The sequence below is a fragment of the Apostichopus japonicus genome, chromosome 7 (assembly GCF_037975245.1).
Source record: "Apostichopus japonicus isolate 1M-3 chromosome 7, ASM3797524v1, whole genome shotgun sequence".
Taxonomy (NCBI): Eukaryota; Metazoa; Echinodermata; class Holothuroidea; order Aspidochirotida; family Stichopodidae; genus Apostichopus; species Apostichopus japonicus.
Window position 1 is genome coordinate 12,607,084 of NC_092567.1, and position 23,314 is coordinate 12,630,397.

At 36.5% G+C, this 23,314-nt stretch overlaps 2 protein-coding genes across 2 annotated transcripts; both read right to left on the reverse strand.

Annotated features, from left to right (window-relative positions):
• Positions 1 to 1,031: 1,031 nt before the first annotated feature.
• Positions 1,032 to 11,520, reverse strand: LOC139969372 (estradiol 17-beta-dehydrogenase 2-like). Its single transcript, XM_071974259.1, has 5 exons — positions 11,137 to 11,520; positions 8,618 to 8,830; positions 7,945 to 8,127; positions 7,250 to 7,387; positions 1,032 to 5,872 (listed from the first exon to the last, which is right to left on the reverse strand). The coding sequence occupies exons 1-5, from the start codon at positions 11,396 to 11,398 to the stop codon at positions 5,430 to 5,432; spliced, it is 1,239 nt and encodes a 412-aa protein (XP_071830360.1). The 5' UTR covers positions 11,399 to 11,520; the 3' UTR covers positions 1,032 to 5,429.
• Positions 11,521 to 15,800: 4,280 nt separating this feature from the next.
• Positions 15,801 to 23,058, reverse strand: LOC139969373 (protein lin-7 homolog C-like). Its single transcript, XM_071974260.1, has 5 exons — positions 22,946 to 23,058; positions 20,839 to 20,880; positions 19,891 to 20,039; positions 18,831 to 19,040; positions 15,801 to 17,845 (listed from the first exon to the last, which is right to left on the reverse strand). The coding sequence occupies exons 1-5, from the start codon at positions 22,977 to 22,979 to the stop codon at positions 17,684 to 17,686; spliced, it is 597 nt and encodes a 198-aa protein (XP_071830361.1). The 5' UTR covers positions 22,980 to 23,058; the 3' UTR covers positions 15,801 to 17,683.
• Positions 23,059 to 23,314: the final 256 nt, after the last annotated feature.

The following is a 23,314-nucleotide window of genomic DNA, read 5'->3' on the forward strand; positions in this document are numbered from 1 at the left end:
GCAAATCACTTTCGGCATTGTGTTAACTACAGTCCTTCGCGGAAGGTGTAAGCATTTCCTCTCTGCGATGCTGTAAGATTTACAATAGTAGTATATTTTGAGCGACGTGACCAATTGTACAGCATTGCCCTGATAATAACAGAGGAACTTTAATTGGCCATGAACAGATTCATTCACCTCCAAAACCAGAGCTCGGTGGAAGGCGAAATTAGAGCAAATACCCTGGAGATTTCTCTCTGATCAAATTAGTTGAATGAGTAAGGCCAGTAGAAAAGCTGTTTGCATGTTAGAAACCAAATATAAATTCATTATCGAGTACGATGTATATAGGTATTATATACAGTTTGACTTTATTACAGTCCTACATTATGACTGAATATTATCATATAGCTACTTAGTCATAATTATCAATTTTGTGACGAGTCACTTTATTTTATGTATAATTTTCCAGTCTCGAGTCACTGTACGGAGGCATCACAAAACTATAGGTTCTTTTATATTTTAATAAATGCTAACGGCAGATTGATCGTTGTAACTATGTTAAATACTAATAATGGGTTAATTTTACCGGAAGCTTCAATTCGATCCATACAAATACGATATCATTCATCTTCGAGCAATTTCAACACGCATGTTCTGCAAATTGGAAAATGGTGAATATGTCCAAGAAATCAATATTTTAAAAGTGGATATTCTTCTATTGGCTGGATGTAGTCGCTGGTATTGTATAGGGGAACTGTTACAACTAAGTGCAAGGGGCTCTCCCTGACATAAAAGCCTCCTCATTACTACATATTTATCTTTTAATCGAATCTTGTCATGAATGTAGTTATCCATGTTGAAAAAGGCTGCCCCAACCAATAATGAGAGTATTGGGACGTCAACAAAACGAACGATTCAGTGTGACTTTACAACTGAGGTAGCACTAGAAGTCCCCCCCCCCTCCCCGTCACCCCTTGCCCGTTTTATTGTCATATTTAAAGTGAGATTTCTTGGATGAAAAAGAAAAAAAATAATCATGAGAACTGATGCTTCTTCGTCGTAATTTATTAGGATTCATGTGAGCAAAATATTGCTAACTTTGCAAGATGAACCTGTCTTATGCATATGCTAAGAACATGAATCAAACAGGTCACATGATCTGTGATAGGAAGCTTTAGATACAAGCAGTGCAATAGCAATGATTGATCAATAAGAAACTTGACCAGTGTTGAATCATTTTAAAACTGTGTTTTGTGCTGCCATTTCAGATGTTTGTATCAAACCTATTGAGTACGGTACTAAGTAATACACAATAGCCATTCCACTCGATAGGCCTGATGATGCACATTCTTTACATTTCTGTTAATCACATACAAACCTTTCCATTTCTTTTCTGTCGTCCATGTTATAAACCAAATGTGATTATTCAAAACATGAAACACATTGCAATGAAAGTTAACAAGTAGTACTCAAACTAGAACCATCATCAGTAACACAGAACACTGCTTTAATATGAATAAAAAAAATCTACATTATGAAGTTATTTGTTAGAACATTCTCTCAACAACTCATGGTTATAGTTTATATTCAATGCACTACCCCATCAATATTAATGCACACACAAAAGGATACAACACATTGGACGTACAGTATATGCCCTGTTCAACCCCCTTGAGACTAGACATCTGAAAGTCAGTCAGCTAAACTCTCCTTTGCAATTTTAATCATCTCATAATATCACAGCAAACAAAAATTGTAATATATTCACAAATGTCTAGAGTAAAGTTCAAGACAACTTAGTACATATTTCAGATCATTTTTATAGAAAAGCTATTAGTGAGTACCTTTGTGAGAAATAGTAGATTCAATTAGTGACATTGAGCCTATGGATTTTTAGAAAAAGTTCCTCTCATTTATGATTGCTATCAATAAGATATATTACACCATAATAAAAAAATTAATAAAACACAAAAACCATTGCCATGAAAAGTAATGAAACTAAAGGTAAAGATAAAAATCAAAATGTAAAAACAATATTTGCATTCAAATTTTAGGAGATTAGTTGATAAAAATTAATAATAGTTCTAAGTTCTAAGTCTCAAACAGTTTTTTGGTTTCCAGTTTCTTAGACAATAACTTCTTGGAATCCACTTGCAAGTTCACCAGTTATGAAATATTGCAAAGAAAAAGGACAAATAAACAGGCATTCCAAATTATGTTAATGGTGAAGTGAAATATTCCATTAACTTTCAAATATCAAAAAGCAAATGGATTAATGCTGTAAAATTTATCACAATCTACAAAATACCATCTATTTCATCTATAACATTGCATAACATTTTTTCAAGATTTGAAATTATGCCATTTGGTATAAATGATAAAGAAATGATAAAATTTGACACAAGTCTCACTCACACCTGTGATATATCTGCAACTCTAGAGGGCAGTATCAAGGAGTATCGCTGTCTACTGTACAAAGGGAATGTGAGTTCAGAACATGTTAATAAGAGTTTTAGACCTTTGTTGACCTTTGACCTCCATCATTTCAATGGGGTTCTTTTATTCACCAAGGGTTATCTACATACCAAGAATGACACTCAACCAGACTGTATTTCTTTGTGGATAAGTGTCCGGACACACACACACAATTAAATTTATCATAGATTTCTCACTGAAATCAATCTTTTGTCTTCCCTTGTACAAGACATGATTTTTGGTTCCATCATGAGTAACACAGGTAGTGGCCATTTTCTGATCTTCTAGCATAATTACGGACATACACTACTGTAGCCTTTCAATGGCTACAATTCTGCCAAATGAGCTGAAATGTAGATATCAGATGTTTGATCAAGTTCAAACACCAATTGAAGCACTATTTTGTTTTGATATTATTCTGTCTCTCTACCTCAGAGTGTTGTCATAGTAACACATATTGAGCAAGAAGATGAATCACTTGGTGGTTCCTTTATTCAATAAAAATTCAATAAAAAGGAATAAATCAAATATGGAAAAATGCTGGACCCTGATGAGCTTAATTACCAACAGATTTATCTGGATACAAGTTAAGAAAGAATTAATTTAACAGCTTAAAATTATTTAGGATAATTGGCTAATATCAATCACTACAGAGCAAACAGAATAATGTCTTAAATAAATGCAAAAAATGCATGCTGCATATGCAGATAAAAAGAAGACAGATTTCATAATATCACGATAAATGAACCTTAATTTAGAGTTAGTACACACATACAAATTAGTACAAAAAGTCAAAATGAAAGGTGCAGAATTATTTATGAAATGAAAACAAATATGCTTGAAAGGTGAGATTATTGAACTGTATGCATTAAAAATGCCTCATCAACTTCACATGTACCTTGTTGTGATATTGACATGGGACTCGACTATATCAAAACGTCCTTCTTTAGATTCCATTTAGCCATTCACATATTACTCTAAATTCTATACCAGGCTTCTGAAAAGGAGGATCGCCTACTCACACACAATGGAAAAAATACTCCCATTCACCAATATTCATTATCCAATTTCACATCAGTTTTTGCAAATAACAATGTTACCAATATGATGTACAACAATTTCAAGATCATTATCATGGAACACAATTAATTTATATAATACAAAATCAGAACGGTGGAAGTTATGTTTAGATCAGTAAAGAGACCTATTGTTCCACCATAGCAAATGCATGAGGACAAAATATGATTGTTTTCAGTTTGTTGATTCAGTGTCAATTGTTTAATAGCCAGAAGAAGAATCTTGTTTGTCTCTGATATTGATCCATGCATAGCAACAGATAAGGTAGGCCTAGCATCAATTGCATATGAAATTTGCTAAGTTCGTTAAGTGATTTAGTAGCTTAATTTACCAACTATTTGGCATCCTTGGAACAAGAGAAAATACTCTGCACCAACATACGTATCAGTCAGTGCACTTGAACCATTCAAATTATGATTTATGAGGTGTTATTTAGTTTATATTATACAACACCTAATTATATTCCGGCCATTTGATTGGTCAATTGCTCGTCGATTGCATGCAAAATCCACTCTATTGCACTCTATGAAATAGAACCATGGGTTATACCTTTTTGGTAGCACTTTTTTTAATGGTAAGAGAGCAGAGAAACCTGTCTGTTCAAAACAATATGTTGCATTTTACCCATCTTAATATAATATGTTGTATAAAACAAATAATGAATGGTTTCCAAATAGTGGTCTCTCAACTCATGAAATATTTGCACTATTGCACTCATAACCATTCATTATTTGTATACTGTTCATCTAGTTTACTATGCAGTGTTTTAAGACTATAACTGGATCCCAGCTGGGAATCCTACATCAGAAACAATCCCAACAGTTTCCCAATGCTGTGTATAAAAATTAAAATGATATGTCAAATCACCCAAAAATTGAACATAAGCCAAGCCTCCCCTCTCTTAAACAATTTATAGATCAGAGTTCACCCCCCCCTAAAAAAGAAGAAAAAAGTAAGAATAATAATAATTACAGGTTTAAAAGATGAAAAACTTGGCAAGCTCCAAATGTATAGTGTACTCATCTATTCTTGAAAATACTACTATTTTCAAGTACCATTAAAAATTTAAATTAGCATAAAACAGTCTAGTGTGCTACTATTAGCACAATCAACAAAGTGTACCACTTTAACTTCAGGAGGTTCAAGTACACGTTGTGTCTAAAGGATAATTTTATCTGCTAATTTGCCGTGCTTCAGTAAACTAGCAATTTTCAAGCACATGTTTTGATTTTTCTGAAGATGTATTAAATTGTGAGGCTTAACAGATTCCACAGTTGAACTAGCCAAGGATATTTCAGAACCTCCTGTGATCAAAATCCATGAGAGATACTATAGGATAATTCCATTGCAGTAAAGCACAATGAAATTATCCCACTGTTTCTTAAAATAGTCACAAATGACAAATTACATTCCCCTTGGTCAATGGCTTCTTATGCAAGATTTCATAATATTATCACATTTTCTCCACATTTATCCTCCTATATTGTTGGCTAAGAAAAGGTGTGGTTAGTTTTTATTGGACAGACAGAGGACAGATGATAATAATTATAAAGTGCATCGTTCACTATGTCTAGTGCTCTAGCCATAATGCAAGTAATACTGTAGACTGCCAGCCGTGCTACAAGACTATACAGGCTACACTGCAGGTTACTAGCCTGTCATCCATAATGCAGGCAGCAGTGCTTTAAGACCCATGGCCAAACTGAAGAATGTGATCCATGTTGTAGACCTCTGGTAATTTTGCAGCCAGGTTCCAGCCAGGTTTTGTATTAAATGCCAGATTGCATTCCCAATGAAGCGATAAGATGATAGTCATAATGTAGACTGCCAGCCTGGCAACAGTCCAAGATAAGCTGATTGCCACTATATACAATATTATGTTAAAAACTAAGAGTTTAGTTTGCATTTCCCTCAGATGGTGTTTCAACCTCTTCTTTGATCTTTTCTTCATCTTGTAACTTTCCTGATTCTGCGGATACAGCCCTCTTTGGGGTTTCTGGTTTATCACTGCTTGAGTTCTTCACTTTACTGATTGAACTTTTAGAAAGAAGGAACACTCCAACCAGATATTTAGAGACACCAATTGGAAGCCATGCAGCAAGCAACATATGTATTTCTGCTGACAAACCGACTATGTACTGTGGAAGAGGACTCTTAGCAAGCAGCGCATGATCCACGGCAGTCACCACAGGAGTCAAATCAGATGGCAAAGACAATGGTGATGCCTTCTTCATGTAGCAAGCTTTGTAGTTGGGGCCATATTCTTCAAGCAAACCAGGCTTAACAGCATTCAATATTTCAGTGATGTTTTGCTCCCATGTTTCTTTATGAATAAGATCTGTATCAAGAAAAGTTATACTAAAACTGGAACATTGGTGATACAACATTCAGCAAACCCAGACAACAGTCAAGCATAGGGAATCTGACCACTTAAGGTTATACTTTAAATTGTAAAAGAAAGAAAACAGTGCAATGGCTTGTTGTGCAGGACTTCTTTGAAGGATTTCTCCTTATTTGGTTCTTCCTCTTTGTTTCCACAAAATCTCTAATGCTAAGGAAGGTGAAAACATGAATCCTAAAGAAACACTCATCTTAAAGATATTTGTACCATTTAAATCACTGACGGTGTACAAAACTTTAGTCAAAGATTTTAACCCCTTATAGTTAAATTATAACTCATCCAAAACATGTTCTTGCTTCACAACAGAACACCCTCTAATGAAAACCAAGATCTTAATCTTTTATTTTATAAATTATAACTCAACCAAAACATGTTCTTGCTTCACAACAGAACACCCTCTAATGACAACCCAGATCATTTCTCAAACATATCTTTTTCAAAGTGTTTGTTTACTTATTGATATTTGTGTTGCATCTGACAACCAGACCTTATTTTCTGTGTATAAGATTAAATAGTCCAGTCACTCTACTTTAATAACCTTAGCTGTTTATATGGTAATTTCTCAAAACTTGAAAACTTGTAAATACAAATTGAATTTTCTAACGATATAGTGTAATACAGTGGTTGTTCTCTCAGTGTAAATGTGCGTGTATATATGTGGGACCGTATGATCGTCGCACATCCGGTACGTGCCTGTGCTTGTGCTCCTAATATGATGTCATCATTGCCAAACATTAATTTGTAATTAGTCTTTGAGGTTTTGAACGTGATGAGAATAGTTTTGAAAATAGATTTTCTCATAGATTCAGAGGAAGTTAATCTCGATTGGTTGGATTTTTCATGTCATGGCCTCTTTAATGTATAACAAGGTATTGAAACTGTGAGCAGAATCAGCCAATGATATTTGCACTGCACATAACATCTTCTCCCATGGATCTTAATAGAGTTTTCAAAAGTATTTTTGTAACCGAAGATAGTGAACGTGTTGATTATGTCATCAACATGTAAATAATGACATTGCAAATGGCAACATATACTGTATGTGTATTCTCCAAGTTATACTTTGCACAAGTTAAACATAATTAGTTTAATACTCACTAGTAGCATATCCAGAAGGGTGTATTGTTGAAACAGACACATCCTATATATGTGCATTCTCCAAGTTATACTTTGCACAAGTTAAACATAATTAGTTTAATACTCACTAGTAGCATATATCCAGAAGGGTGTATTGTGGAAACAGACACATCCCATATATGTGCATTCTTCAAGTTATACTTTGCACAAGTCAAACATAATTAGTTTAATACTCACTAGTAGCATATCCAGAAGGGTGTATTGTAGAAACAGACACATCCCATTTCATCATCTCAAGACGTAGGGCATCCATAAAACTTTTACAGGCTGCCTTACTAGCACAGTAAGCTGACAGCATTGGAAATGCTATTTCACCTAGCGGGAGAGAGATGAAGAGATTTTAATGATTTGCATGTAATTAACATTATTTTAACACTTGGAGATGAAAAAAGTCAAAAGTTTTCTAGAAACATGTTGCTACAAAATATCACAACATTGTCATGTAAGTCCAAATTTTTGACTTGCAAAGAAATGAAAATTTTGACTTAACATGTACTATTTTCAATGTTCATATCAGGTTCTATACTGTGAATTCTACATAGCCTCACTTATATTTAATTAAAAAAGCTAAAACTAACCCACATATCCAAAGGACACACTCTCTATACTACATAATGATAGAACTGACACAACGCTACACACTCCACAATACTGTATAATCAAGTTTAAAAGTACCCCAATCAACACAGCCACATGATAGGTTTCATGCTTGAATATGATACCACAATACATATCCCTAATAGCATTACTGTTTCTATACATATTCCTAATGATAGAACCACTGTACATTTAGTAAGATGATCTCTGACAGAGAGTATTACCAGACATGACAATAACTTTATCTGGTTGTATTTTATAAAAGAAATGCTCACTTCCTGTTGAGCTCATTGTGACTATTCGACCCTTTGAGCGCCTCAGCAGTGGTAAGAATGCCTGCGTAAGTAATACCACACCATAGTGATTCACAGCCATGACTCTCTTGTAGATCGTCATAGCAACGATTTCTGCTTCTCCTAAGTACATGATACCTGCATTATTCACCAATGCCCAGAGATCTGAAAGGAAGATGAATACTAGAACAGTCTGTCAAATCTCAATCATGCACTTACTCTGTGACTTTTCATTTACTGGAAGGCAGTAATACCCTCTTCACAGTATAATTTCATGTCAAAGCACCACAGCCACCTCTTATGTCTGTATAATGCAAAATACTCGGTAAACAATTAAACGTCTAAATTCTAGAATGTCAGTATAAACTTAGCCTGTAATACTACAGAGTAGTAATCACCATGGCTGTAGTAATGTACTGTAATGACCATGCTCAATTGCAGTTAACTGTTGCTCATACTCATTTCACAGTCTTATTGTTAGTACTGTACTGTATGTGTCTGATTGCTAGTGCTTTCCTTAGCCAACAGTGGTCTGATAACATACCTTTCGGATTTTCTACCTCAAAGCATTGTCACGTCCCTCCTGCCCTTCAAAAGTTGTGCCCCCCTCCCCCTCCCTCTCCCCTGCCCTCCTTTGTAGATACTTAAATTATACCTTTTCCTTGGAGTTTCTCCTGGACAGTTTTGACTGCATTTGTTATTGATTCCTCGCTGGTCACATCCAACTGTATTGTCACCAACCTATCACTACAGGCCTTCACTAGGTTCTGCTCCCCCTCCTGTCCTTTGAGGTAGCATCCAGCAAACACATGAACACCTTTCTCATCTAACGCTTTAGCTATGGCAAACCCAAAGCCAGAATCACAGCCTGCACAATGGGAATAAAAAATATGTACTTTGACATACATGGTTATAAAACAAGCTTATTATTAACAAGCTTATCATTAATAGTGTCTGTAATTGTTCTGGCACAGCTACTGGAGGTACAGTATTTACATCTACTCAATGTAATCATAAATATGACCTTCTGACCTAGATGCACTAAACTGAGTGAAGAGAATATAATGTCTTTAACAGAGCTAACACTTCACCCAAAATAATTTGAAAATGGTAACTTAAATAAAACAAATTGAGATGCATACCATGGCGATAGAGGTGTGGTAGCTTTAATCTGCTCTTGGGAAACCCATAAGTATTATGTTATGATGTATGTATACATAGGCATAGGAGGCGGGGGGGCTGGGGGGCTGCAGCCCCCCAAGAAAATATTTTTGTGAAAATTCGGGCAATATGAGGAGAATTTTTTGGGCACCTACTGTACTGAACGAAAAATAAATTCCAATGTGTTTTTCAATGATTAAACTTATAATATTTATTATTGTAACAACTTCCCGAAAAATTCTAACCAATATGGAAGGGTAATAACATGGCATATGATTTACTTAATTGGTAGCGATGTAATAACTGATGAATGCCTATATTATATGTACAATAAGATTTAGAATGCGCGCGAAAAATTTTGGTTATATTTTTCGGGCAAGTCATTACAGCCCCCCCCCCCCAAATTAAACATTGCATTTTACAGTAAAGGAAACACAAGATGTTGTCTCCCCAGTGCTGGTGTTTAGTAATCTATATTTTTGTAAATTTACATCACTACCCTAAACAGAGCCTATGATCAGCCTTGCAAGTGTTCTTTTAAACATGTTATACTATAGTACATATGATTTCAAATGTTCTGTTTGAAAAATTCACATTTGTTGGAATACATTTTTCATTATAACATTTCAATAATTGAGCAATGAGAGTCTAAAGTACACTTGGCATTTTCTACAACAAAGATAGAACTCTTTAATACAGTATGTCACCTCAAAATTATATTACTGTAGCACTAGGCCTAATCATGCAGCTCTAGGGTGGTGTTTATTGTTTTTATTCAAAATTTCATACAAACTACATTGATGGTGATTTCTATTGTGTGGATTCTTTCACATGTGTAGAGCTTTTGTGCAAATTCTTAAGTTGAGACCATTCAACTAAACTTGATACATGAATGTGCAACTTTTGACCTTGTTAATAGCTGCCTAGATTATTACAAAAATGTTTTGTTTTTTTGGCAACAAAGCTTGCCAACTTGAAGTGCTGTGGGATTGCACAAATGTAGGCTATAGTAGTCATACTTCACATGGTAACAATTCATTTACCAAGTTTCAGACCAGCTACTAATGGCTTGGACCGGGCATTAAATTGTTTGACTTCAGAGTATCTGCATAGAGTACATGCTACCCTTAGTAAAATTTTACTAATAAATACACAAGAAGCTTTTGCAATTTATGTTTACAACATGCACATCTACATTTTACATAAATTGACAAAAATGTACAGAAATTCTGAGTAATTTTTTCACAGCAGTATCTTGCAAATGATGGTGTCATACTGGTAAAGTTCTATTATGGCACAGTCTATTAAAAATATTAAAAAAATTGGTTAGATTACTAGTCCTTCATTTAATACTGATATCACAAGCAGGCTACAATAACAGGATTCTAGAAAGAAAAAGTTGGGGATATTGTTTCTTACTTTTCATTTGACACAAACAGGTAATATTTTAGGCTAACTAAATATGAGTGAACTACTGTAGCACAAACAAACTTTAGGCTACTTGCAGTCTTACTTGACAGTGATGATTTGGACCTACAGTAGCTTTACAAATTTATGTATCGTTTGATTTAACTTTTATGAAAAATGCATTGCGAGATTTGCTAGCACACTTCAAGTTTTGCTTACTTTCTGTTGCTCCTGTTAAATTTCCAAAAGTGTAGCACAACTGGTACAATGTCATAATTTTGGTCCCTGTACTCAGCCATAGGCCTAAAAAATGTTGTACGTTGTACTCTGGTCACACTACAAAGTCTGTTGTGAATACTTAACCTGCTGTTAGACTTAGTTTAAGCTTAAAACGTGTATCAACATTTCTTGTCAACAACGCTCCGTCTCTGGATAACTGTAAATCAAAGTTCGTCTTGGCTGGCCTAGGCCTAAGATTAAGAGTTTACAAAGTTACAAAGAATGCCTCGGCTCGGCATAGCTGTTGTTAGTGTTAGTCCTAGTGTACACAAATGATTATTAACAGCTACCCTATAGCCTAGGCTAAGCCTAGGTAGAGCAAAATACCTGAAATGAATACATATTTCCCGTCGGTATCGATGAATCTTTGTGGAAGACGTTGGTATATACGATAAGATGCAATGGCGAACAATGTTATTCCACAAAAACCTCCAAATATTAGTTGACAGATTGGTTGGGTTATGGTCGGGAGCAATATGAGTAATGTGTAAGGTCCTGTAAGTAGTAATTCGTCTTTCAGATATCTTCTCAAAACTGCACCGTTGAAAAAGATCGTAATAGCTGAGTAAAGGATGAGTTTTAGAGACATTTTGACCGAAAGATGGATGTTATAAGTCTACTAGTACTAGACCTAATCTACTGTACTCCTTGGATAATGTTTGGTAGACTTTTGCTCAGTGAGTAACCCGAGACGTATCTACATCAGCAGTACAGACTGCATGTCTAGTGGCAAATCACCGAAAATTCTCAGGGATGCACGATTACGTAATTTTCAGGGCGCTCGTGGTAGGTGCAAAACACAGTCTGCATAATTTCCGTTTATACGTTTCTGAATTTGTGTTCGAAGTGCCGAATTCGGGAAATCACTCTCATATGTTGTAGCGGCCTTAAGCAGAGAGATTGGGTGGGGCATTTGCCCCAATCATGATGCTCGTCCAAGTTCCCCCTGTGCCTGTGCCTTAATTACATCCAAAATTTCCTTTATTTGCTATATTCGCTAAATGCTACACATTCCCTGCTCTTGGACCCCCAATTATAGGGGCTTGGAAATATAAGTAGGCTATTTATGTGCTTAAAGTTAAAATAGCAAAAAAAAAGAGAATTATGTGAAATCACTACAGTTTCCGGGCCTGCAATACCTTCCACGGAAATTAAATTCGCCTTTCTGACATGTACTGTTGTGCCTTAGTGCCGCTATGAGAGAATTAGGATATCTCAACTACGCCAACAACTTCTGGTGGCTGAGGCCATCTCATTGGAACTCATGACCAGGGATTAAGTAAATAAATTCCATAGAAATTGAATTTCTCTCTCTCTCATGCACGTCGGGGACGGGGGGGGGGGACGGGGGTTGAGCTGTGGGGAACATAACACAAAATCCCTCTCACCTCCCCCGGACCCCCATCCCCTCCCCACCTACTCATGCACACTTAATTATCAGGCCTCTACTGAAACAAATGACCATCATAAATCACTCGGAATGTTCAGTACTGACAATATCGTCCGATGTCTCACGAATACTGTTGATGTGACAGAGGCTCTTGATGACCATCACTAAAATTGAACTCATTTGAATACATTACGGATATACGAGCGACGAATGTGTTGTAGAATGACGTCATTCTGCGTTCTATGTGACGTCATAATCGATTGATCCGACTGGTTTCGCCCCCCCCCCCACTTCAGAAAAGCTATATCTACGTCAATGTCTTTCTCATATATTTTGTGCTTTAAGCTCGCTACGAATGAACAAAGAATATCTGAATACCCTTGAGCAAATATTTGTATAGTTTTTGCAAGCTTTTGCAAGTGGTCTATTTTTACGTATACGTATAGCTAGTCACTGTAGTAGGTCACAGGGAGCCAAGTTGGTCTCGATATCGATCGAAAACCCTCTTGAAAATATGCTGAATGTATACAACCCTGGTTATATGACATTCAAGTTTTGTCACAATTTTGAAATTCATGCAAATATTTTCATTAATTAAAATTTAGCTAAATAGTAATAATATAGCATTTATATAGCGCCTAATACAGAAGTTTTCTAAGCGCTAGTTCACCGATTAAGCGTGGAATATGCATGGGGGAAGGGGGGGGGGGTAGGACGTAACCACTAGCCCCCTACATTTCCCGTAATGTGCACGTTATACAGGATGTGTACATTATGCAAGTTCGTTTCTGCACTTCAAAAAAAAAAATTGTCCTCTCCCCAAACTGTTTGCTTTGCCCAACTCCCACTTTGAAATTTCTGGTACAGCCACTGCATATATTGCAGACCTATAGCAGTGGCGGCGGAACCGGGGGGGCTTGGGGGGGGCTCAGCCCCCCCCAATGAAAAAGTTGAGGGGGCAAATGCATGATAAGCCCCCCCAATATTTACCAAGGCTCCGAAACGTGCATCTGCCCATTTTTCAATGCAAACTTGTCGATCTGTCCGATGCACACGTATACTATATAGGTGTAATAATGTTAGTAAATGCTGGGGGACCCTCGGCCCGTCCCCTGGCTATAAACCACATTGTCACCCCAACCGCGTCTTCACGCCCCGTGAAAAGTGGAAGCAGTGAGTGTGAGTACCGGTAAGCGCAACACAACTTCGTCTTAGGACAATGACTTGCCTCATTTCAGCCAGTTCTCCAACATCCCCTACTCAGTGGCGGAGCGTCCATACAGTCAGGGGGGCAGATGCCCCCCCCCCCCGACGGACTCAAATGGACTGCTGGCGCCCTTTTCAGCTTTTCACTACTTTTTACTTATTCGCGATTATTGACTATTTTATTGCGCTCTCATCTACCTATTGACATTTGTCATATTCTGTTGGTGTAATTTTCCGACAAAATGGCGACGACACCTATTTATTCTCCGTTTATCTGCAAATTAGCAAGGCCCGGCAAGGGTCATTTCCTGCAATCTATAGAGTATCTTTACTCAAAAATTTTCTGTACGCTCCACGCCAACCTGTGGTGGCGCTCCGCTTAGATAGTGTCGAAAGCGCCCTACAGACCATTCTTGCCCCCCCCCCCTGACCAATACCCCTAGCTCCGCAACTGCCCTTACTACACTCAAAACGTCTTTGCGAGTACACTACGAGTAATAGCTACTCTCTTTAAACACCATCGAATATACAAATTACAATGTTTTTACAGACTTTCTCGTTCAATCTAAGAAATTGCAGGCTTGAGACCCATATTTTAGGGCTAGGTATTCGCAGCATAAAACACTCGGGAAGTGCCGTTTCCGGCCATCTGGGGGTTTGAAAAAACCCAAAATTTTCTTGTACGCTCCGCGCCAACCGATGGTGGCGCTCCGCTTAGATAGTCTCCACAAATTAGCCCCCCCCCAATATTTTTTTCCGTTCCGCCGCGCCTGACCTATAGTACACACTAGTTCCATCACACGCGATGATTCAAGAAAGAAATTTAATGCCGATGTCGTTTAATCTACATTTTTCCAGATTTCAAGTTTATAATGCAAGTTCAAGTTATCCACTGCAGCAATTCTATATCAAGATGAGTGCAGCATAAAGCTGCAGTAGGTTTGTAATACAGCCTACATAATATGCGTCTAGCGGTGAAATTAATTGCGGTGATTCTTTGATGTAATCGTTACACCGCAGGATATTACATCTCATCAACAGAATCAGAGTCAATCTCACATCATGAGTTCTAGGTGGTGGTCTCAACAGTGATATGTAGGTCAGTAGTAAGGAATGATGCTTAGGCTTCCATAATTGAAGCTAACCAGCTACCATTTTCAGTGCAATAAAGTAAAATAGTTACGGGTACCTAACTTGCATGCAAGTAAACTAAATATAATGATAACGTACCAATATGAAAAGCATATAATGGCGGCTTCGATCAAAGAAAAAGGCTAATGCGATGTGTGGTATAAGAAACACATGATAACACAAATACCCCTTCATTGAAGTAGTGCTTTACCAAATTGTATTTCCGTAATACTGAAGTTTGCCGAATGAGAACATTTTCATAGCCCTACTAATTCACAAACTGGGTTTCAAGCCTCTTGATGAAAATAATTTATTGGCGATTGAAGCACCATTCGTTTGCTTATTTTTATCATTTACATCTCCCGAAAGAACCTCCCATTTCCCCTTCCTTGGCTCATTGAGTTGTTAGACTGAAATAGTCTGCATTCTATAGAATGTTCAATAAAATCTTCAGATAGACAAACAGTTGGTAATTAATTAGACAAGTTGACGGTTTACGGTTTGGGTTTTTATGGTTGTAGAGAGAAGCAACGGGTGGTATTATCTTCTTTTGGAATTTATATTCTGTCATGTCACAATCTGGGATATTTCCAAATACTGAAAGTTCAACCCATCTATTTGTTCACTAGTTCCCATGCTCCAACATAACGCTAAGAAAGTAATCGTGGTATTACTCCACTGTTGAACTAGAGTATGTCTAGGTAGTATGTCAGTGCTACCTTCAGATATATGCAAGTGCATGTTATGGTCTCTGTTTGCACTTTCAGTTTATTGTTACTTTGCAATGTTCAGTAATATCAATACTTTTTTAAGATGTGCTTCCATTCTTGGTAAGCATTATTCCATAGGACAAGCTTGGCCATACTTTACCTGTTTAATGTGGTGGGCAGGGCAGGCATTTGGCAGTTTGGGGCAGTCGGGGCCTTCACTTGTTCTTACAAAGTTGAGGAAATGTGTTTTTCGCCCCTCTTTTGAAGAGTAATTATGTTCTGTTTCAAAAGTTAATATTCAAATATTAATTACTGCAAGATGGAATCTCCCATATATCATAAAGGAAAATCCTTTTGTCACGAATAAGCAACGGGTACTCATAAACTTTTTTTTTAAACCAGAAATGACTTAGCATTCATTTACTTTCATAGATTGGGAGCTGAAAATATCACTTCATTGGAAGAAAATGAATATTTAGAAAGCCACTTCAATAGAAGCACATATCCTGCTAAATGCTTATCCATTTGCACAGGCAAAAACAATAAATAAAGAATTGGTTTGTATACATATTTATTCATACTCAGACACAATATACATTTTGCTAAAATAATTACTGCTTATGATAACTGTTGGTTACAATAATGTAATAATACATAAAAGGAACATAAAAATAAAGATAACTGGACTAATGCTGTTCTTAAGTGTACGAAAAACCAGCCTTGTTCAACCAGATTCAGGGCCAATCACACCTATTGACACAGTAGTTTTGTGTGTGGGTTAGATACTGCATACTGAGGGCTGGGTAGTCACATCTGCACACATGGTTACTGTATGTTGCACACATACTGAGATACAAGAAAAATAACAATTTCTCAAACTATGTCAACAACTATTGATTACTAAACACTCTCCGTGAGACAGAGATTCTGAAAACTACATCTCGAGTTTTATGCCAATACTAGCTTTGCCATAATTCTCTTTTATTTGGACTTCCTGAGTTCCACATTCAGAAACTTCAAAATATTCAAAATACTGCAGCACAAATAGTCAAAGGAGCTAAGAGAAGATGTCATACTACGTACCCCACTTCTAAATAGTACAACTTCTAAAGGATCTTCACTGGCTTCATATTGACTTTTAAGTAAAGTTCAAAATACTTCTACTTGCATTTCGTGCTCATGATTTACAACAGCCTGTGTATCTCGCTAACCTTCTATCATCTTATCTCCCTGTGCGCACATTACATTCGACAAGCAAATCATACCTCTGTGTACCTAAACCTTGTGTGAAGGTATACGGATTCAGAAGTTTGACTTACTTGCCGCAAGTCTTTGGAATCAGTTACCAGACCATCTTCAAACTTGTTCTCATGTATCTACTTTTAAGAGTTTACTGAAGACTCATTTTTCTGTAGGGCATTACATTGTTGATGCTTTCCACTTTGTGAAGCGCAATTGGCAGTTACTTGTTTCCAGAAGTGGCACTTTATGAATCTACTCTATTATTGTTATTATAAGCAAAAAAGGAACAGATCATCTATGTTGGGACTCATTTTCAAGCAACTTGTCATGTAAATTAGAAACTCCTCCTGCAAGCAGAATTGACAACACATGATTTAGTCCAGATCTGATAACACTACAGCTATGTGTGAAATTATTCTCTCCAGCATTGTTACTATGACAACATGGGAAATTAAATACATGCTTTACGTAATAACATAAAATATCAATTAAGCAAAACAAGAGAACCCAAACTAGACTAATATCTCAGAAAGTCAATATAAAAGTATTTCAAAAGTAAAGCTAGTCAAGTTCCACTTACGAGGAGACTGTGAATACTTATTTCATAACTTACAGAAAACATCGATAACTTTATAAAGTTTCAATTACCAAGTCATAAAGTAACATGACTACACTGTCTGCAGTGTGTTCAACATGGATTAAAGTGTCCAGCTGTCAAATTTCTAATTATGACCATCAGCAGCCAATTTAAGCTTTAATATCCTCCAAAATATCACCTATCCCCCTCCCCTTCCTCATAAAGTATATATGTGGAAGGTGAGCAAGGGTAATGGTGAAATGGATTCATTTTTATCTTCAATTTATTAATGTTTTCAAAATGTTATTGTACTCAATAATTCATTCATCTAGGCTTGATAACGACAACATTTACACAGGCTTCACATTGTGACAGTCGTAACACTTGCAGATAGCATTGTCAATGATCCTGGACTTAGGAGTGTTTTAATATTTTACTTTCATTAATTTACATATCTGTGGAACTAATCCCAAATGTCACCCTCCCCTCCCCCTCCCACCACCACACTCACCCAGAGGAAGATATAATGAACACAGTGAATGTCTTCCCCCTCCCCTCCCCTCCCCCCTCACCCAGGGGAGGTAATAATGAACACAGTGAATGTCATTTACATTTGATTTACTCCGGGAGCATCTGTCGTCTCCTTGCTGCCCTCTGATGGTCAAATCTAGATTCCATTTCTTCTAGCACCTTGGGTGTGTACCTGACCACCAGCTTGACCTTGTCCGAAGCAGACTTAAGCAAGTCCACAGCTTTCTCATGTTGCTCTCCCTCAACAGACTGAAAAGAAGAAGATATACAACTATTGTATTATTATTAAGAATTAATAATTAATATATTAATATTAATTAATTATTAATAATGGATGAACTAACACACAGACTGAAAGGAAGAAGATATACAACTATTGTATTATTAATTAATAATTAATACATTAATATTAATTAATTATTAATAACGGATGGATTAACACAGCTATTTGGAAACTGTGCTTGTAATTAATTCATCTTCACAGCAGCATTTGTTTATAGTTTATTCAGCAAGGTTTCCAAAATTTTATTTGACTGTCTGAAATGAAAATTGATTAGTCCAGCTAAATGATATACATTGGTACAGGACTATAGAATAAAACAGAAGAGAAAACAATATCAAAGTCAACTCAAAAAGTGCCTTCAACGGCAATTCAAACAAATTCCACTAAACTATCAGACTAATGTAGAGCAAGTGAGATAAATTTGTCCAAGAATAACAAGAGATCTAGAACAGAGAGATTTTTTATTTGTAGCACTCCCTTGTGGGCATCAACCAATTAATACACTGGTACGGAAATTTACGATATAAAAGTATTATTCCAAGATGCTTCAATATCCAGAAAGAACAATCTGCCTAGGTGAAATATAGACACACATTTTGAACTAACAATCAGCCCTGCCACCAACCACCGATGTAATAATTGTTATTAATGAATGAGAGTGACATGGCATTGTTTATTCAGGGTAAAATATTCCACAACCTATTTTTGAAATGTTTGATCCTCTTTATGAGCATGACTGGTTCTTCACTTACTCAATCACATATGTCCGAACCGGACTGACTAGACATTAACGTGTGACCAGTCATTATGTCAGTCAGTATCACTGAATATGCAAGGAGTATAAGAAATACAAGGCAGGCTTCATCGAGGGTCATCTGCTATTAATATTCAGAAGTATTACTGCATAGAATAGTCATTCATTTGGCAACTAGGTAGGCCTGTGATACATACCACTCCATTCACTGACAGTAACTGGTCACCCCTCTTCAGCCCTCCATGTCGATGTGCCACCCCTCCTGGAATGATTCTTGAGATGTATATGGGTGAATTCTGTTCTCTGCCCCCCATCACATTGAAACCTAGTCCTTCATCTGTTTTTGGTAGTTCTACCACCCGAGGATGGGCGTGTCCCTCGCTGGCTGCAAATGCTGCCACAGTTGCCTGAAAGAAACAAACCAGCCTAAAATGGTAGAAACTGCTGTACATGATAACTTCCTTGTGGGGGAACTGAGTGAATAAAACTACTAAACTAGTTACCAAAGGATATCCTTACTATGAATATGGTGAGTGAGAGTGCCTTTGTTTCAGTTTGAGGATATTAATTAATACTGATGTCAAATTGAATATCATCAAACCATCATAATGCTGAAGTCAAACAGAAACAACTTTCCAAAATATCTGCAAACTGACAACATTTTTTCAGAACCAGAAGATATTCTTTAAAGAAAACTGAAAAGCAGAACTGCATTGAGGTTTCAAATTTCAATGACGTAATTAGCATAAGATTTTTTGTAATTTCCACTTGTGACATCTATTGACTACAAATGACTTCTTACATGCACAACACAAAATAACATAATTTTAGCCATTATAAGTCTTCCCATTCATAGGAACCATCAAATGTCCTTTCTTGCCATATCATGATTTCCACATTTTGACCTCATATGACCGTTGCCCTCCACTAAACACAAGGAGCTAAATAAACTCACTATCAGGCATCAAAATACAAACCTGTGACTCAACCAAGTTTCCCTTCATGAGATACCACATGTAGGTTTTCAGTTTTGACTTCTCCTGAACTCTTACTGTACGTGGGCTATCCATTCACAACGTATGAGATAGACCCAAGTTACCCTTCTTAAGATATTGTGTACACAAGTTTTCAAATTAATCCCAAGGGCAAAATCTGCATTTCCCACCCTCTATCACAAACAGTACCGTGAGTCCCATGCCGTTACAGGATAATATGTCAATTTGACTTTTCACAAAAGTTAGAGAAATCATATATTACCTTTGCAGTTGCACTTGCCCGGACCTCTGCATCTCCACTAATGTCTACAGTTTCATAGACATGTTCGTAGACCTCTCGAACTGCGTTGAAGAAATCACTCTCAAGGATCTTCTGTAGCGCAGCAAGTTTTTGGGCAGGAAGTTTTGGATCTGAAAGAAACAAAGGCACACCACAGGTATATTGACTGATTGCAACAAGAACATAATCTGCTGCATTACACAACAAACCAGCATATCAAGGTTAGTAAAGTACAGTACAGTAAGGATATAATCACAAATTAAAAATAGTTCCATTCATTGTTCAAATGAGACAAAGAAACAAAAGCTTTGACGCTGGTGTCAATTGGTGAACATTGTTAGCAGTTAATGTATTCCTGAAAGTGGTCATTATACTTTACTGAGTCAATGCAATATTGCATGCAAATGAAAGGAACTGTCCAAACTTAGCTTGACACATCCTCTCATATGACTAAAATCTTCTGGTCTATGCATGAGACACTGTTTCATAGCTTCATTGAACACAAAAACCATATATATATTCAGTTTCTCTACAAGAAACTACTTATTCAACAAGGCTAAAGCAGAGGATGAATATATAAATCAGGATATAAATTGAAGACAAAGCCGAACATGACGGCAAATAAAAGGGAGCTCTGCTTTCAGTTTCCATACTGTACCTCTTCTTGCCTCAATGGGAAAGTAATGGGAATGTCCATTGTCAAAATGTTTGTGTGTTTTAATTTGCATTACAATATTGTTTCATGTACACATGTTAACACAATTACGAACCAGAGAGTAATTAAGTCTTCAGTGTCTCTGGTTGCTATTTTTGAAGGTTTGATTGAACAAGCTCAAGAAAATTAAGAACCTTAACTTAATACACAGTCTGATATTGAAATGTCTCTCTACGAAATGTAAAAAATAGCCATGGCAGTTGGACAGTACTTACTTTGTTGCAAGTTCTGTAATAACTCTACAGCTCTGCCAACATCTGTATTGCAAAAGAGAAAAAGAACCTTAGTTGAACGTTGGCAGTACATAATATGAGCAAGACACTGGTCAAGTGGTTGACAAACATAAAACAGATTTTGAATGTGTAAAGAATGCCTTGATCTAAGAACAGCTGTAGTTGGGGGTTAACCTGTTCTAGCAGCCTTTTTTTTATCCTTTGCAATCTCTCCAAATAGAAGAGAATTGCACTAATCAAGCCTATTCGAGATTAAAGCATAATTAAGTTTCCCCACCTGCCTAATATGAAACATTGTGGACTTACATAGTTTTATATGTGGTTAACTTGCTGATCCATGATACTGTAGCAAGGTGAGTGTCCATACTGTATAAACACCAAGATTGTGGACTACCGGAACAGAGTTTATGACCTTGTCACCAATTCTTAAAGAAAGCTGATTTGATCTGGGCAATATATATCATTAGATATACTTTGAAAAACAATTACCTCAATTTTTCATCGTTTAACTTAAGGTAGTTATTTGACATCCATAGCATGACTTCCTTAATGCGTGACTCCATCTTAGATGCAGCTAATTTGAGATCTTTTGGATCAAAGGCAACATAAAGTTGTATATCATCAGCATAAAATATATAGGTAATTATCATAAGAACTGTTTCCTAGCAAAGAGATATATAGAGAAAAGGACTAAGAATTGACACTTGAGGTAATGTACCCCATGGTGGAGATCATGAGTATTATACCTATTGCGTGACACTTGGATAAATTGTGATAGACTTTCCAGGTAGGATCTACACCAACTCAAAGCGACTCCGGAGAAGCTGGAATAAACCCTTAATTTATAATGTAGAATACTATGGTCTACCATGTCGAAAGCTGCAGACAAATCTAGTAAAAACAATAGTACACACTTTCTGTTGTCAATTGCATCTAGAGGATATAATTTTGAAAGTTAGTAGAACTGTCTCTGTGCTAAAACCTGAACGGTATGCAGACTGGAATGGATCAAGGCAGTTAGTATTGTCAATATGTGCTGCAACTTTATCAAGAACAGCCCCTTCTTATCCTTAGATACTAAGGGGTAAGTTAGACACTGACCGTCTTAATTACTCAAGTCATTAACATCTTGTTTTTCTTTTTTAGAACTGGTATTACAACTGCTTGTTTGCATGGGCTAGGAAAAACACCACTAGCCAGGGACCTATTGACAATTGAATCATAAGAGAGACATCATTTCAGATTTACAATCCTTAACCAGGCATGTTGATACAGGGTCAAGACAACAATGCTTAGATGAAAGTCCGAAAGTATTTTCACCACCTCGTCTGTAGAAAGTTAACGTCCTGCCAACAAGAAGCACATCCTTCAATTACCACCCTCTGTTTCCTACTGTAGTATTACCAAGCCAATTCTTGATCCAAGACAGTAAATTACCCATTGACACCCATACTCTTTTTCCATAGCCACTTATGAATCCAAGTTAACATGTTACCACCTACAGTATACCCAGTCCATTTAACTAGAGCAAATCTGCTGATGGGGTTATCATCAAAATCCTTTTGAAAATCCAAGATGATGGCATACAAGCTAGGCTATAGATTTTGAGAACCAAAGTTTAGCTAGCCTAGGTCTTGAGTTATGGTCTAACATAATTAATAACATTAACAACTTCAAGAATGTTTCACAATGTTTCTCATTATGTTGTCGGGTTGGTATGGGTCAATCAATGAGACTTGCCTTTTGGTTAATATTATACGAATTTACAATATCTTTGGTAATGCCAGTTCTTTTATATGTCATCAAGGGCGTATGGTATTACAATACATTATTACTGGTAGTACTGACATAAGCAGTGGTCTAACGTTAACATTCGTTGCGAGACCAGTAACACCTACATTGTAATTATTACCGTTAGTGTTATGTTAGCCCTAGCCTACACTAATCGTAGTTACAGTAGGCTAGGCCTACCGACACTATAGATCGTGCGTCCTTCTACAAATCAACCTTACTAAATGTGTGAAACTCTACTACAATTCATTGATAAATGAAGTACAACACCCTAAACAAGTCAAATAAATTTCCTTGCCTCGGCTCAGAGTCAATTCGCTCGTAGCAGCCATCTTGGACCTGGCTTAATTCAAGACAGGATATTTAGTGTCATAGGTGATTTAAACTTAGGGATGAAGAAAAATGCTATCGAAACCAAAATACACAAGAGAATATTTTTATCAAGTAATTTGAACTAAAATATTTTTAAAATGAAATCCATTTCTCAAAAGTAAAATAATAGAGAATTTTGTCTCGTGCAACGTATCTATTTGATCTATAATAATTAAGTCACCCTAAGTGTAACTTGGTATGGTCTGCCTTTTGGCAGAACGAAACTGCTGGTTGCTTTTTGTAACTTTGCATATGATTGCACCATCGTCTTTTCAAATAGCAGATTATGGTATCA